This window comes from Coturnix japonica, chromosome 11 (assembly GCF_001577835.2).
Source record: "Coturnix japonica isolate 7356 chromosome 11, Coturnix japonica 2.1, whole genome shotgun sequence".
NCBI lineage: Eukaryota > Metazoa > Chordata > Aves > Galliformes > Phasianidae > Coturnix > Coturnix japonica.
Window position 1 is genome coordinate 4,053,639 of NC_029526.1, and position 17,046 is coordinate 4,070,684.

At 35.9% G+C, this 17,046-nt stretch overlaps 1 protein-coding gene across 14 annotated transcripts in view; it reads right to left on the reverse strand.

The window, feature by feature from the left end:
- The window catches only part of CHD9 (chromodomain helicase DNA binding protein 9), a 77,749-nt gene that overhangs the window by 25,599 nt on the left and 35,104 nt on the right, over positions 1 to 17,046 (reverse strand). For 13 of the 14 annotated variants that reach the window (XM_032447130.1, XM_032447131.1, XM_032447129.1 and 10 more), the window contains 10 exons: positions 11,308 to 11,419; positions 8,725 to 8,871; positions 8,003 to 8,071; positions 7,862 to 7,917; positions 6,593 to 6,710; positions 6,038 to 6,124; positions 4,838 to 4,975; positions 3,053 to 3,174; positions 1,922 to 2,165; positions 669 to 845 (listed from right to left, as the gene is read on the reverse strand). In XM_032447130.1, the coding sequence (XP_032303021.1) occupies positions 669 to 845; positions 1,922 to 2,165; positions 3,053 to 3,174; positions 4,838 to 4,975; positions 6,038 to 6,124; positions 6,593 to 6,710; positions 7,862 to 7,917; positions 8,003 to 8,071; positions 8,725 to 8,871; positions 11,308 to 11,419 (1,270 nt within the window). Of the gene's footprint in view, positions 1 to 668; positions 846 to 1,921; positions 2,166 to 3,052; positions 3,175 to 4,837; positions 4,976 to 6,037; positions 6,125 to 6,592; positions 6,711 to 7,861; positions 7,918 to 8,002; positions 8,072 to 8,724; positions 8,872 to 11,307; positions 11,420 to 12,796; positions 13,214 to 17,046 lie in introns of those variants that run through there. The other variant, XM_032447133.1, reaches the window with a different exon arrangement.

Sequence of the window (17,046 nt, forward strand, 5' to 3'; positions counted from 1 at the left end):
TTAAATCCTGTTTTCCTTCAGCCCCAATGAATAAATGAATACTTGAACTTGGCCTGCAATATTCACATGAATATAATTCATCACCCTCTTTCCACAGTGAGGAAAAGAAACATATCAGAAAGCAAAGATAATTTCTGACAACACGTAGCAATGAGTGAATCAAAATAAGTCAAGTTTAGAAAAAAAAAGAACCCAAACCCAGTCATGGAGCATCTTGCAGTAATGCTCCAAAAACCTTAAGAGTCGTGGTAGCAGTTGCTTTTTGTAAAGGTCCCAGAATATCAAGCAAAATCCAAACTACAGGATTGGATAATAATTCTGCCTTAAATTCCAGGAGTTGCATAGTACTATTTTAGGATTAAGGAGACCATATTAAAGGAAGCCTTCATAGTAATCAAAACATACTTTAGAACTGTATCATCACAAATAGATTCTGCTTACAGTTAAAGCTTAGCATCCTTTTTTTAACCCATCAAAACCACACCACTATCAGGTCTCAATAACACATACATTTGATGAGAGTTTCAGGAACCTGCCTCTTTACAGAGAGACTACTTAAAAGGTCTTTTCTGACAGATAAATAAGCTTGTGATTTATCATACTCTACAGTATTATTTTTAAAGAAAACAAACAGAATCAAACAACAGAAGTGAAAAGCAGCTACTCACGAGGTTCATTAATTTTAGTCCTTCTAACAGTTTGCAGTTTCTGTTTTTCAGTCTGTGTGCTTCATCAATAATAACACATCGCCATTCAATTGCATTTAGCTCTGGACAGCCACCAAGAATCATTTCAAAAGTTGTGATAATGGCTTGGAATCTATAGGTACCTCGAACGATACGTCCCTGGAGATTCATCAATGCAAAATTTGTTATGTTACATTGAATCAACTCAATTTACAGATTTTGTTGACGTTTTACCCTAAGGTGGATACCAGATTTTATATTATAAATTAGTTCATCAACCTATGCATATTTTTAACTATGCACGTTTTCTACCTATACAACATCAATAGGAATTCAGTATTATCTAACCAACAGTGTATTCTAACAACTTATGAATTGCTAAGAGTTTCAGAAGATGCATGTAGATAATATTACATTTTTAATCCTGTAAAAATCTGTAAGACTGACAGAAAAGAAAAACAAGTCAGCCCATCAAAATGTGACAGCAATATGACAGTTAGCACTCACACAGTTAGGTATGAAAAAATATGAGCTGACAGCTAAACAAACACTCTGCACCTGGTTTGATCTGCTACACTGGTCTGATAAAGAATACATAAGCACTCAATACCACAGAGCGTACACAGCAATTCAATGGAGAAACAAAACATTCCCTTATTATTTTGATCTAACTATAAACAAACTTCTGCTTTACCAATAATATAGAAATATCATGATTTTTTTTTAATGTATGACCATGTAAAATACATTAAAGAGGCACAAAAGGACTAAAGAACCCCTGAAATCTGATTAGATAATGTCAATGTAAACAAGAGAAAAGCAAACTGTACACAAGCAAGGCTAGTTTACCGTACAGAAATGAAATTAATAGCTATATAAAGGAAACAGCTTAATCAGCTCTACTTTTTTTCTTAATGTTCTTCTCATTCAGCCTCCAACTGCAACTATCTGCATAGACTTTAATCTCCACGTGTATATTTGTGTCACTTCTTTGATTGTAGAAGTGTTCTCAGCATACCAAAACACCAAACATCCTGCTGCAACCACTCCCACAAAATTTACTCAGTAAGGATATGGTAAAGATTTAGAGAAATAAAAAGCTTAAAAAAACACAATGGGATGTAAAATGAGTTTCTGTAAGACACATGTAACAGCTAATCTAAAGTGTACTTTTAAATCCTACTACCTGTGATGTGCCTTGGGTAAGATAGCGCATGCAAGTGATGTTACGATACCTGGGAGTCCCTGAAGTACATTTCATATTGCTGAATCATCTGCCTGCTGATCATACTTCCATGGTACACCACAACATTAAGGTCAGTCCATGTGCGAAATTCTCTTTCCCAGTTTGTTATAGTGGAAAGTGGAGCTATGATCAGAAAAGGTCCTCTTATACCAGACAGGAGGATTTCATAGAGGAATGTAATTGACTGAATGGTTTTGCCAAGACCCATTTCATCCGCTAAAATGCAATTTCGTCTGAAAGTAAAATACATTTATTTGTTATCAAGGTCAAAGAAAGTACAGTGCTCAAGTTGTTGCTCAAAAGGACAATTTATAAAACAAAGTTCAAATATATCAGTTCAAAACAATACTCAGAATTGAGGTACTGCAAGAGACACTCATATGTTCACTGGTTTTGGTGAAAGAATAAACTGATGCACAAAACCACAGTTTTCAATCATGTTTAGCACTGGCAAAACCTCAGGATGGAACGTTCCAGGAGATTGTCCTAGAAAAATATTATGAGGTTATTTTTTTTGGGACTACATCTGCCCCAATTTAAAGGAATTCAAATTAATCAGTTTTCCTGTAAGTATGCACACCATAATGAATCTTCTAAAGATCCATAAAGACTCCATACAAGTCACAAATACAAAGCACCTCAGTCACCCTTACACAAACAGGGTGGAACAAAGTATCGCCGCCAAGCTTCCCCTGCATTTCCAAAACCAAAACTGAGGCATATAATCAAAAGAGTATGGAAAGTACCACTGGGTGCTCACACTCAGCCACACATTCAAGCCCTTCAATCTGTTAGACTACATGCTCACACAGCTATGGAGAGCATGACTGAGAATTGAAAACATTTTTTTGTAATCATGCATCTATATGTAGTAAAATGTTATGACTGAAAATGCATTTTCAGTTAATTTGACTCATTTTTTTTGTTTTCTTTTACTCCTGTTGATAAAAACACAGTTTTCAAAGTTTCAAAGGAAGAGAAATTCCTTTTTTTTCCCATTGTATCTTTTCAGCTCTAAGCAGAGAAACAAAGATAAATGTAGTTAAAACAGTACTCATTCCTCGTGAAATTCACTCCTCGTGTTACAACATTTACGTTAACAAAAATTCCATGCATTTACCTATTGTACCAGTTGAACAGAAGCCAGTTAAGTCCTTCCAGTTGATATTCCCTGAGCTGATTGCCATTTTTATATTCCCTCGAGTGTTCTATCTTCTTCCATGAGTTTGGAGGTGGTCGGTCCTTTAAAAAAAAAAAACAAGTATGGAGGTTAGCACGTACTTCTTTTTATTTCCACCAAAACCTTCTACTCACTTTTACTCAAGCCTAACAACCTAGATTTAGAAGGAAATTTCTTAGCCTTTAAACTGGGATGCTGTCATTGTTGACACTGCTTACTAATAGTCTGTGGAAAACTGAAATTTGTATTTGTCTATTTAAATTAATACTTTTAAAATTGGAGTTTATACTATGAAAATATTAAGGACATGAAACAACAGACTAACAGTATCAAAATATATTATCTTAATCTCCCTGGCTCCAAGCTTGTGCACCCAACAGCCTGGCAATTAGATTGTAGCAGGCAACCTAACAAAGAAACCATGAAGCTGTTTGACTGCAACTAAGTAGGATTCGAGCAGCAGACACCCTCTTCAGGTAGCTCTACGTTACGACTTGAACAAACTTACAAATTCAAGCAAAATAATTTTAGTAAGATCTTTCCTGATCAGCTGTACTTATTACATATCCCAGGATTGCATTTACTCTTGACTCATGTAGCCTTATCTGGCAACCTGGAACTTAATTTTCTGTCTCTGTACTTCGTGTCAGGATTCTCTGACAGCCCCCCGCCCCAAGCAGGAGTTGCTTTCCCTCCCAGTAGCTGTGGCCTCCTCCCCTCCAACAACAGCAAGCATCTGCCCATTCCCCCCATGCCAGGAAGAGCCACACTCCTGCTGGCAGGGCTGCTGTCAGCGAATAATTCCTTGTATGTGCTAGGGCCTGGAATAAAAAATACTTGTTGCTGATCCTGACATGGCTAATAGTAGTACAGCTGCATTTCAATAATTGTTTTGTCTCCAGGTCAAATACAGTAACAGAGATGTGTTATCAAGGCCTTCTCAAATGCCAAAATGGCAAGGTTTTAAATAAATACCAGAAAAATGAAAAACATAATCTGAAGAGGTTAGCTGTGACTACTGTCATTATTTGCAGATAAAAGAAGATTAAAATAAAATCCTACAAATTAAAATACTGTTCATATTCAGTTACATAAAATAAATAATTAGAGCATGTGTGGTGTACCACTCCGATGTCGTAAGTCAGAATAAGCAACGACAGTGACATATACAGGACTTTAAATAGAAGTAGTATTTTTTCCCCCTCCTACTCTGAGACAGAAGATTGATAACTTAAAGACAACACGCATTTCCTTGTTACATGTATTTTTCTTCCTTTCAGCTATCTCGTTATTAAAAGAAGAAAAATGAAAGCAGGAAGTAATTATGGAATCTGTTTGACAGGCCTGCTTGTCAACTTCCTTTACTGCTAAAGCACAAGACTTCAAGCTAAAGCACAAGGTCTCTGCAAGAGGATGATGATTATATTTTATTCTGTTTTCTCCTCATCTTAATGGTGCTTAGATTCTATAACAGCCTTTTTCAATGTGTTTCTCATCACTTAGTTAAAAGCTTAGAAAGTTATAATGCTTCATATTATCTCCAAACTTTTTTTTTTTTTTAAAGAGAAAAATGATTTAGATGAAAATATTATCCTTAGTTAACAAGGCTCACAAATCCTTCACACAGAGTATCAGCAAGTCTTACATTTCAACACAGAAGTATACAGTGGGGAGGAGAAAAACTGCATTTGCCAAGACAGACAAGTAAATTAGGCATAATTTTACCAGTCTCCTTGAGTCAGGCCTGGAAGCTTGCAATTGTTCAAATTCTTCTATTTTTGCTTGATCTACATCTTCTTTCAGCTCCCACGTACTGTCTTCATATGGCAACGAACACCATTTTACTAAATAGTAAACAACAGGCTGCAGAAGAAAATTCTGAATGTTATCAGCTTTTAATTTAGTATACAGACTGTTAATATACCTTACTACACAAGCAACTAACTTATGGGCTATACCTGCAAAGAAAAATACATTTATAATACTTTCTGAGTAATATGTGTATTTATCCTTGGGTTCTTATATTTTTCTAACTGTTGTAGAACACCGGAGTACTTTTTAATCCTGCTTACCAACATCTGCAAACTTATCTACAATGTGATCAGTCTTTTATGTTGCTATCACCACTGCCAAAACACACCACCCATGACCTCACAGTGCTCACACTCACTGTTTGGTCTCTGTAAATGTTAAGCAAGCATCAATGAATGTCAACAGGTGCCATTTTTTCTGCACTGAGGAATTCAGTGACACACCTTTGCTTCATCTGCACTTCCAAGTCAGACACCAACCTGTCAGATTGCCCCTCTGCTGCCATCAGTCACATGGCAACAAAACATAATGGACTACTGATGGGAAGTACCTTTTACATTTTGGGCCAAAACTATAAAATATAAGGCATTACTTTAGGAGCAGCCAAAATACATGTTAAATATGTTTAACATATTTGTTAAACACTGAGGACAAAGCCCACTAGTGGCTTCTCAATTGCAAACTGTCAAAAGCCTGTGGGTAGAGTGAGAGAGGAAGAGGGAACCACAAAAGATACTTATTTCTTGCCTTCTTTTGCCTTTTTCCACAGTGACGCCTTGTCACCACCTGACAGACAGGACCAGTCTTTTGTCTCAACACACACAGTAATTAACACAGCTCACCTTTGCATCAGCAACCACATAAGTGACTTCTACTTTTACATATTAGTAAAAAGCAAAGCCACTGAGCTGTGATTTCTATCTCAAAAAAAAAAACAACAACAACAACAAAAAAAAAACATTGCAAGGTAATGGCAAGACTGGTGTGGATCAAAGAAAATATGATTCAGGATTAAAATCACGACAAAATCATGAATGTGTTAACTCTGAAATCTGCTAGAAATTCTATTACCAGTCAGTTACATTATCTTGACATGCTTTGAGATATGCTTACCTCACCAGTGTCTTTATCTTCACAAAGAGAGACTTCTAATACCCGGTCTACTTCAACATAGTCAGGATTAAAAGGTTCCTCTTCCATCTGCAATGCAAGATTAATAAATCAGTAGAGAGAGGGGAAAAAAAAGAAGCTGGTACATGCTGGGACTTGGTCTCATCATAGACAAAATGTGATCATGAATGAATTTGATAATTGGAAACTACTGATGCTTTGCAAACCACAACCCCTCCCCTAAATGAATTTATTTAGTCATCAAGTTTTGTCTTGGGAAGCTTACATACTGGAGAACCTAGCCATGATAAAATAATCTTTCCTTCATTACCACCTGGAAAGTTACCCCAATAATCCACTATTTAATAAGCCATTCAAGCTAGGTTAGTTCAGTGACTCCAGAAGGCCTGCTCTGACAATTACATTAAACAAACAACCCCCCACTGCAATGCAAACCCAGTCCTAATGGCTAGATTTTATTTCTCAGCATTCAGATGTTGTATTTTAGTAACAAATATTCATCATAACTTCTATTTTAATTGCGTGTTTCATACTCACATCTGCAAAAAAGTGAGCTCTTTGTGCTTGCCTTAGTTTGAACCGTTTTATTTTCTGCTGGATTCTTTTATCCTTTAAAAGCTGCTGTTCTGTGGCCCACTCACAGTGGAGATAAGAGCTAAAAATTATAGAGATTAACATTAATATATTAATGTAAGCCATGGCTTACTATCTATTTTTAACATACAGTTTAAAATAATTCAGTTTATAAACCAAAATTTCATTCAAATGGGAGAATATTTTACCATTTAAGACAGAATTCACTGCAACAACTAAAGATTTATTCTTCTAAATAACCATATTATCTATTAATTTCCAAATATGCAACTAGTTAGGGCAGTCTAGCATCCACAGAACTCTCAAGACTCACAGATTTCATGTGGCCTGAGACAAAAGCAAGGAAGTTAAAAGTGAGCTTAAGTTCAAATTCTGACATTTTATCAGAAAATATCCATAAATCCAGAGATGTAAGGAGCAACAAAAAAATAACTAAGAATATCCTTCAGAGATAGAAGTATTCAACTGGACTTAACTTTTTCCACGTACTTAACTTGAGCATCTCTTCAAGTGTATTACTGTTTAGCTGAACTGATCTAAACAATCAGTGAGGGGCATAAGCAGCAGCAGTGCCCACATCAGAAAGCAGAGTACAATCAAATCCTCTAAGAGGAAAAGCACGAAGGAGCAGGGATAGGAAAGAAGGAAGCATGAGCACCACTTTCAAAGGTAGCTATACTAACTAACTGTACCTCAAGTGAACCCTTCTAAAGTCAGATCTAGTAACTAGACAGAAGACAGGTATGAAATGGGGGAAAAGAAAATACGGAAAAAGCCATTCCTTACTTCCTGCTTCTGATGTAAATTCATTTCTATAACTAGAAAAGCTTTTTTCAAAACAGAAAGTGACACCTACACCAGCCTCTTCTAAATGCCCGACACTGTAAGTCTAAAAACAGCTCATTTAAATTCATGAAATTAAACTTAGCCTCAAGCAACATAGCCCCTGCTGAATTTAATAAATAAACATTCTCAAAAAACTCTGTTCTTTTGGCAACTACAGCTGGCAGCTTACTGGTCAAAGCAGGTTTCAGAATAGCATTAACTTGCCGATTATTATTCATAACGTAACAAAGATTTTTTAACAATTTTAAGTTTGCAAAGAGAAATCTGAAAAATGACAAAAACTGGTCATAAATCGACCACCAGTATCACAAAACTTTGGTATATGAATACAGTCCACACTTCATTCAACAGTTTGGTAATACTTACTAGTTCTTGTATTTTACGAAAAATTCTTCTGTTTCTACTGTCATCCCAGCAGATATCTAAGAAAGAAATTCAGGGGAAATGTAAATGATGAAGTAAAACCTATTTTAAAATATATCATTTCATCCCACAACAATCACTTACTTCTTTCTTTATTATCCTAGAGGATAAGATTTTGTCTACAATTGCTGCATCTTCCTCACTTGGATTTTCCTATAAAGATAAAAAAACAATACCATCATTATAAACACCAGTAAATGCCCATTTTTCAACCATATCAGGCTTAAAAGCCTCATCAGCAAGAATGGCTTGTTAAAAGATACACAATAACGGTAACTACAACTTTCAAAGGCAGCAGTCCCTATCATGCTAGTAGAGGAATTTCAAACATGGTGAATATATCTGCTCCTCCTTGAATGTATGCATGTCTGCTTTAAGGAAAAAAGTACATGAATATGATTGTCTTTTTCATTCAACTGATATTTGATTGGTACTATTCAGGCTGTAAAATACATTCCCATGCTAAACCAAAATCTTCCAGATATTTAACCTTAAAATGAAGGCTTACTAGATTTGTAGAGAGAACTCTGTGCAGAAGCACAGTTAAAAAAGCATCAGACTCCACACCCACTTGTCATATAAATTTCCTTTACAAGCAGTGGTGATTCCAACGCTCTCCAAAACCAGACTTATTGTTTTTACCCTGTTACATTATTCTAATGCAGTGGACACCCTCTGACCTTCATTACACAAAGATGGAGAAGCAAGAACTCTGGCAGACAGGTTAAACAAATCAGTAAAATGAAAACAACCCAGCATGTGTCAAACATAGATTTACACTGAACACCAAGGCAGATTTTACTCACCACAAATAATTGTAAAGGCTGCTCAGCAGGTAAAGGAGCAGGATTCTTTTTGACTTTTGCAGAAGCTTTAGCATCTTCTTCTGATTGCTTTCCTTCTCCTTCTTCAGCATACTTTTTCCTTTTAACTTGACGATTTGATCTTCTCTTCTGCATGGAGTAGAAGAAAGCTAAGAGGCTGCACCAAACATCTCCCTAACACAGATTGCCAATTTTGGAATACTTAAGCTAAACCAAAAACCAAAGGCCAACATGTGATGGAACGTACCAGGCATGTGAATCACAGAAAAAGTAGCCACTAAATATTATTTTGAAACAATTAGACTCTATTTTTTTCCATAATGTTTTTCATAGGAATATCTGATACTTCTAATTTTAGAGTTCTAGAGGAATCACAGAACATCCAGATATATAGCAGATCTCCAATAAGGAAGCATCAGTATTTCAATAGCTTTAGAGCACTGAGAAATATAATCTACAAAGTAAACCAGTTTCTTTTAATTAATTTCATTATAGCGAGCTACACAGCGAAGAATATTTTTATTTAGGAAAACCCACTGGCAATTTCAGTACAGTTAGTCAGTTGAAGAAGAAAAAATTGTGACTAGACCAAAACCGGACATCCCTGTTGTCACACTGGTTTCTGCAGAGCAGATATTAAGTAACAACACGATCGCAGAAAGGGAACTTTCTTCCTGGCTGTTAAGTTCAACCCTTGGTCTGGCAGGTGCCTGGTAAAGGCCTTGCTACACTTTAACAACAACTTCAGAAGTGTTTTAGTAAGGTAGAGTAGTAGTAAAGTATATGCAACACAGTATAGTATCAAAGAATGAGCATCAGATCACTCTCCTGGAGATGCTAGGACAGCGAAACAGTCTACTTTCAACAACAAAGCAACTAAACTAGCTATTCACCATTAAAAAGTGCGAGGAGGCTGAGGGGAGGGTGGTGTGATGGGGGGATTTAACGTAAAAATAAACTTCAGATATAAACTAAAATGTCACGCTACAGTTTAAAACAACAATGGGAACATTCTTATTAAGAAATGCTAGTTAATAGGAGCAATGCAAAATGATGTAGGAATTAAGAACAGGAGGTTAAAGAGCTACATTCAAGTTTTACTCATTAAGTAGCTGTTGAAGTTTTTAAAACCTACTGAGGTGTTAAAAAGCATTTTCAGGCTTTCTTAATATGTCTTTACTTAATGTATGAAATGATTAACAAAACATCAGCAGACATATGCTCTCCAATGTTAATATATAATCTCTTTTTTTGAGAAATGCTGAATTACTTCCTTAACTCCTTAACTGAGAAATACGGTCGTAAGAAAAATAAATAGAAAGATCTGATGTGCAAAATAAATCAACTTACTTAAGGAATATGCTTACTGAGAAACTGAGCATACCAAATGAATTAGGGAGAATAACCTAAAACTACTGCTCCCATGGGTTTAGAAACAGAAAGCTACTTGCAATAGGAAAATTATGACCATGTTGAAAAATTGAACAGAGAATGAATTAGAGCAGAGAACGATGGAAAGAAACAGATGTTCTTGTTTTGCTTCTCTCCAGACCCTTTGCAGGTACACAGAGCTGTATTAAGTGGCATTCAGCAGCACAATACTTTTCTTTCTGTGATACCCCTCAATATCATCACTCTTTTCCCCTCATGCAAGAATTATTTAATACTAAAACTAAAATAGCAAAAAAGCCAAATCAGAAACTAAAAAGAAAAGATCTCCATTCTTCTGAATTACAGCTGTTGACCCACAAGTCTATATTTATGTGACAACAGGATTTTAATTGGTAACCAATGGTTCTTAAGAATGTGAAAACACTTTTTACTTCTTTTTACATCTACTAAACAGGCCTTCCATAATAAGACAAATACCCTGAGGAATAAATCATTCTATGCTCCCTTCCTAGTAACCTTTACCTAAGGCACTTTATCACCTAGATTAATAGAAAGCCATTCCTGGAAATGGCTTCTGATCCCTTCCCCCCACCCCATCATCATCGCCTGCAAAATACTGAAGGTCAGCTCTGCATTCGATAATTATTTTCTGACATTATCATCAGATCATACAATTAATTTTTACTCAGCAACTTATTATAAACATTTATTACAGCTCCCTTCAATGAACTCGCCACAGAATAAAAACCTGCACATTGAATGAAATCTTACATTTTAATGGAATCTGCCCAAAGGAAGAGAGTTACAATTCTGTTACTAATATGCATATGAATAAGATACAATCACTTACACAGTTCATACTTCCTTGTACATGAATTTTGCAAATGATTATACCAGGGCTATTTTTTAAAACAGTGAATAAAAGTTAAAGGGAGACCTTCCTGAAAAGAATGACTACCACTTTAACTCTCAATCCTCCACTTCCTTCAGCTGCGTTCTACACTGGTTGCTCTGAAAGTAATGCTTCCTCTATTTGTTTCCATGGAAACTACAACAGATGCAAAGAGCACAATGGCACTAGTTGATAGAGTAAATTCTAATCACTGGAGAGATGGGAAAAAGAAAACCTGTAGACAAATACAATTTTAAGAAGGAATAATTCTGATCACTTACCTGTGAATCTTCATCTTTCGATAGCTTCTGTGGAGTCTGCTTAGCATCAGACAATTCATCTGAAGATTCGTTTTTTCTTTTCTGTTTCTTACCCAGTGTGATGATTAGCTTTCTGTTAGGGGAAAAAAATATAAAGCATCTAAATGAATGTTATATACGAGTTTATTTCAAGCTTAAAAACAATGCCAAACCTATAAGCAATACCCTAAATTCCTGTTACTATAAAAATCAGGAAGCCCCACTCCCTTAAAAATACAAAACACTTCACAAAACAGAATGGTACGACCTGACAGTAAGCATTTTATTCTCCTGTCAGTGAGTTTCTCCACAGGTAATCAGTTAGCTTCATCTCAAACTTCTCTCTATCAAATATGATAAATCTATAAGCAAATGTTTGAGACATACAATCTAAAATTTAGAATGACAATAGGAAACTACACAGATGAAATTAGCACAATTATCATCTGCAGACGATGACAGTAAATAACTGAATTCAAACAGCTTCTCATTGTAAAACGTCTTCTCATTTAGATTTTAAAAATCATCTGGACAACAATCTAAAATCATTCAAAGCTGCCTGACACGTGTAGCTTGTATGTGCAAGTCAGTCAGTGCACAGATAAGAGGAAACTGTACCACTTTGTTTGACTTCAAAAAAAACCACAATAAGCCATATTCAAAACACAGATATCTAAGAACACTGTACTGAAGAAATTAGTTCAATTCTAATTAAAAAAGCACTATTGATTTTTCAGTTCAGACTGAATGGTTATGCTAAAATTATGACGTCAAAATAATCTGTTTTATCTATCAATATTTCCTTTTCCATATTCAAAATGTGCCAACCACTACTCTTAAAAAATATATATTTCACGTGGCATCTAATTATCACTTTTGCATAACAGACATGAGAGAACTGTTACAACACAAACGGTCTCTGCCATTTTACAGAACCAGTTAAGCACAAAGCACTAAATTTTATTCATATAACTAAAGTGTTTAATCCCAAAGTAGCACCAAATATTGTCCACCTGGAAAGCCATCAAAGAGAAAGTGCTGGCTGAAACAATTTCCTCATTTGTTTCTTTTCAGAAGAGTTCAGATAAGAGAATTATCAGATGTTCATGACAACCAAACTAACAATCCACAAACAAAATGAAAAGTTACCAAAACATTATGGATAGATTAAATAACATCGTAGACCTTCATAAGATTACAGACCTTGGTAAAAACCAATGTTTTCACAGTGTTTTCAGTAGTTAGCCATTAGGTTACATTCAGTGGAACACTTCAAAAAATAAAAAAAGCATTATCTACATCCATCTTTTTTGACTCAGTACAAACTGAACTTCACAGCAAACACCTGATGAACGTGCGATAAGCATGACAACAGATCTGCTTGTTTGCAGAGCTGCCTATTCAAAACTAACTTCTGGTCCCTGTGTGTTCACCTCTTCATCAGTCTCTCTCTTCATCTTCCATTTCCTACCTCCAGTGCTTCTCTTCACATGCATTTTCCTGATATCTTCTTAACATCTTCCCTTCATGTTGCTGCTGTGAATGTTTCTTCCTTTCTGTGGGTATGATGCCAACAAGAGGAATACATGCCCAGTTCTGCTTCTTTCCGATCCAGCACCCAGAACCACAATGCTCTTTGATATCAGAAGTTGCTGAATGACAGCATGGTGCTAAAGTCAGGCATTTCTATTGGTAAGAATGCAATCTGCTCGTATTTTGGCCAAAAACGTATTACAAAATGTGCTACGTGAAAACAAGGATTTTAAGAAGCCTGTAAACTGGATCAATTCAGAGATTTTTTTTTTTGACTGAGAACAAGCTGCTTTGCCAGTCTGTAAATTTCTGCAGGAAAGCATAAAGATACTTGGCTACCATCCCTTCTGCCAAGCTGAAACAAACTGTTCTGAACAGCAACTATCTTTCTGTTTCCGTGAAAAGGAAACAGCACACTGCAGCATCAGAATAAATCGTATCACTAGACTCCATTCCAATTTCACTTTCACTTGCCTTTTTAAAGTGTCTTATTATGTAATAGAGAAATATAATGATTTGGTAAGGCAGATTAATTCAACACTTTTTTTTTTTTATAGAGAAGGAGGAGAAAAAGTAGTAAAATAAAAATGATGAGAAACTTGCACAATGGAAAAGACCAAGAAGCCACTTCAGGAGCCATTATTACTTCTCATCCTTAGCACATAACTCCTAAAGTATTTTAGGTATACAAAACTCAAAGCACCACCATTTGAGGAGTAGATCTCTGGACACTGTAACTTCTTCCTTACAGACTAACAGCCAGTTAGAACCTGGTTCGTTCCCCTTCCTTCTGCTAGGGGAACAACACGACCACAGAGTTGTCAGCACTTTTGGGAGCTTTAAAATTAGGAAGAAGCCTTCAAAACACTGAACGTGAGGAGGTATTAGAGAAGAAAGGAAACAGCCAATACGTATTAGGCACGTAAGAAAGAGCAGCAGCTTCCTGACTTTCAAAGCATACCTTTAATACATCACTTTTAGTTCTTAAAACAGAGAAGCGGTATATAACTGGTTATTAGTGTATGAAAAGCCACCTTCCAAATATTTTCATTATTAAATTATTAAGTATTTTATTAAACTACCAGTAATAGAACTAAAGCATTAGTGTTTTTAATCACTAAAACCTTTGTTAAAAATTCTACTAGCAAAATAAAAAGCAGATATCTCCCTGACAAGATTGTGTATCCTCTTCAAATGGGAGATATATTGGTAGTAAAACAGCTGCTCTCATCATTTCAGCATATGTTTAATAAATAATACTAACACCCTAATGTTACCCACTGTCTCCTCCTCCAAATATATCTCTAATTAATAACTTTTGGATTACAGACAGATTTTTTTTAAACAGTCATCTAGTCTTACTTGGAACAAGCAGCCATTTCAAGCTCATACAGAATGTGGAATCATAATGCAAGAAAAAATATATGTTTAGTTATTTTCCTGACAAGACCAGAGTGTTTTGCATTCAAATATTTTGCAGTAATTAGCAGACTTAAGATTGCATCATTTAAGCACAAGTGATGCATCAAAACTTGAGTTTGGGAGCAGAGGAAACTATGACAAGGAGTTGTGGCTCAGTATGTGCAAACACATCCCAGGAGGATGATAAAATATTACATTTGTGCCCTTTAAAGGCATGAAAATACAGGGTTAAGACCTAATAGAATAAAAAGATTCAACGAGATCTCTTCCACTTATGCACAGATCTGTTATCCAGCATTTGTCTGACTTACATCAATCATACAGTAAGACAATCCACAATGTCTGATTTCTGGGAAATTCCCTTCAATTTCTTGTACTTAGCAAGATCAGCACATCAGCAGAACAGGAGAATGGTTTCCCATTTCTTCCTCCTTCACAGTAGCAGAAGTGCTGTGAACTGGTGTTAGGAAGGACTCAGACCACCTCAGAAAGAAAGATTTTCTACTGGCATCCATAACTATTCCTTTAGCACATCAAATGTTAAAGCCATTTCTGATACATGGGAATTCAAGGGCTACCACTCTGGATTTAATTCTGTACGTCTAATTCCGAATGCCTGAGGGGGATTTATTTAGTTATTTATTTTTAAAGACTAGGTAGTCTAATGATATCACCCTTTATATCACTAATGCAGAGCTGCTGCTTTTCATCAGGGCCGTGATATTTAATTTTGTGTTTGAGTAGGTGGGAATACTTGAGAGCGATATAATCTAAATGCCAATCTACTTTTCTGAACAACAGAATGTTCACAAATTCATAACTCTTCAAACCCTTATATAAAAGTGGTAAAAGACGTACTTAAACCAAAAAATCTATCACCTTAAATGGATGAACTGAAATCATAAACATTTCATAAAGCTTATAAGTCATTAGAAGCTCTAAGCAAAACATTAAGGGTTTAGATTCCTAATCCTTAATGTGCCTTGCTAAATAGACAGCATATGAAAGGTGGCTTGGAAGTCCTCACAAAAATAGTGAAGTAACTTAATTGTAAAGAATTAGGTTGATCAGTAATCAACATCTGAAGGTAGCTGGGGACACATTTGGTAACCCTAAATACATTATACACGCATTCTTACACTGCTAATAGTTTTTCATATGCTTACAACATCCTTAGTAAATAATAATAATAATAATAATAATAATCACTCATTTATCTTTACCTTTCTTTACAGCACAGAACTTTACTAGGTCTTGAATCCAGTGGACTGAAACCACAGGCCTTGCTTCTTTGACTTGAACAGGTCAGAGGATTAACAATCTTAAGTGGAAACTTCAGAAAGAAAATACAGCCTGCCTAGAAAATAATTGGCACTAATTCATAACTAACTGTGATATATCAGAATGAACTATGCTATAAACTTTCTCTATATGTAGATCTCAAACGAACTGTGACAGAAAATGTGAACAGTTAACATGAACTCCCAAAGGCAAACCAATTTAATCAGTGAGAAGAAAAAAAAAACAACATTTGAAATCATGCCATCTCCCCTGTGCCCAAGCACACAGTAGCCAAAACGTGACCCTAGACGAGGGCTGCCCAGTGCCAGGAAAGCTGTGTCACATTACATCTAAACACAGACTTTTTAAATAGAAACCGTTGGCTCAAGCCATGGGATAAAAGTCTGTTCAGCAACTAGCGTGCCAGTTCCACTTTGCCAGTTCAGCAAGGCAGAGCGTATCCTTTTCACAGCTGGATCACTAACTCTAAATCCTGCTCAAGAGCAGCACAGGCCACACTACACACTAGCAATGGCTGTGAGCCCAACCCAAATAATGAACTGCTGTTTGACTAGAGAAGGTACGCTCAGACTCCTTTTGAATAGGCCCTGTTAGATAACAGAGAGGATGTGAAAGATCAGGTTAAAAGCAAGCAGAGGTCACCTGAACAACGAGTCTGACTTCAGCCCCTCTGAGAGGCACAGCTCCTTGCCCCAGCTTGGCTCTCAGCATCCCAACGGAGCTGACCTGTAACCGTTACTGTCAGTTCCAAACGTCTCCAGAGAGCAGAAAGGTGCTCTGCTGGGATGACATGTCACAGCCAGACTCCTTTTAAAAGGAAAGCCTGATGCATTCATGAAAGTTCTTCACTACAGCTAATCGTGCACTTCATTTGTTTCTTTAGTGTATACCATCACTGTCTGTAAAGCTGATGGTTTCACTGCTCATAAAAGAACTACAGCTGACAAACAACTTTCAACTGCCATAAACTTACTTTTTATATTTTATTATCTTTTAATGACTTTTTACTGACTTAAGGTTTCATTCTTGCATTTAAGCAAGTTACACATAAAACTTAGTGTTTGGATTTTTTTTAATTGCTAACCTTCAGTATTTTTTTCTCCCAGTTTTCAACAGATTACAAAAAAGTTTAATTTCCCAAAAAAAGCCCAAGGATTTCATGAAATTCAAGTTCTCCCTTCTCTTTCTTACCCAGGAAAGTACTTCTGCCTTCTAAAGTATTACTTCAACACGGTAAAAGTTTCTCTCAAGGTTCAGAGGGAGCTGTATTTTAAGACAACAAGGAAAATGAATGTAGCTACCCACACGTTTAAAATCCTAATCCTATTTTGTTATTGCAATTTGCAGCATGTGCTTCCATTAGTTAAAAAATATTTTTCTAAGAATGTGAGATAACAATATATCTTTATTAGAAGGTGTTTAGTCTCCTTAAATTCTTATTCGTTACTGGATTTTAGTTAAACA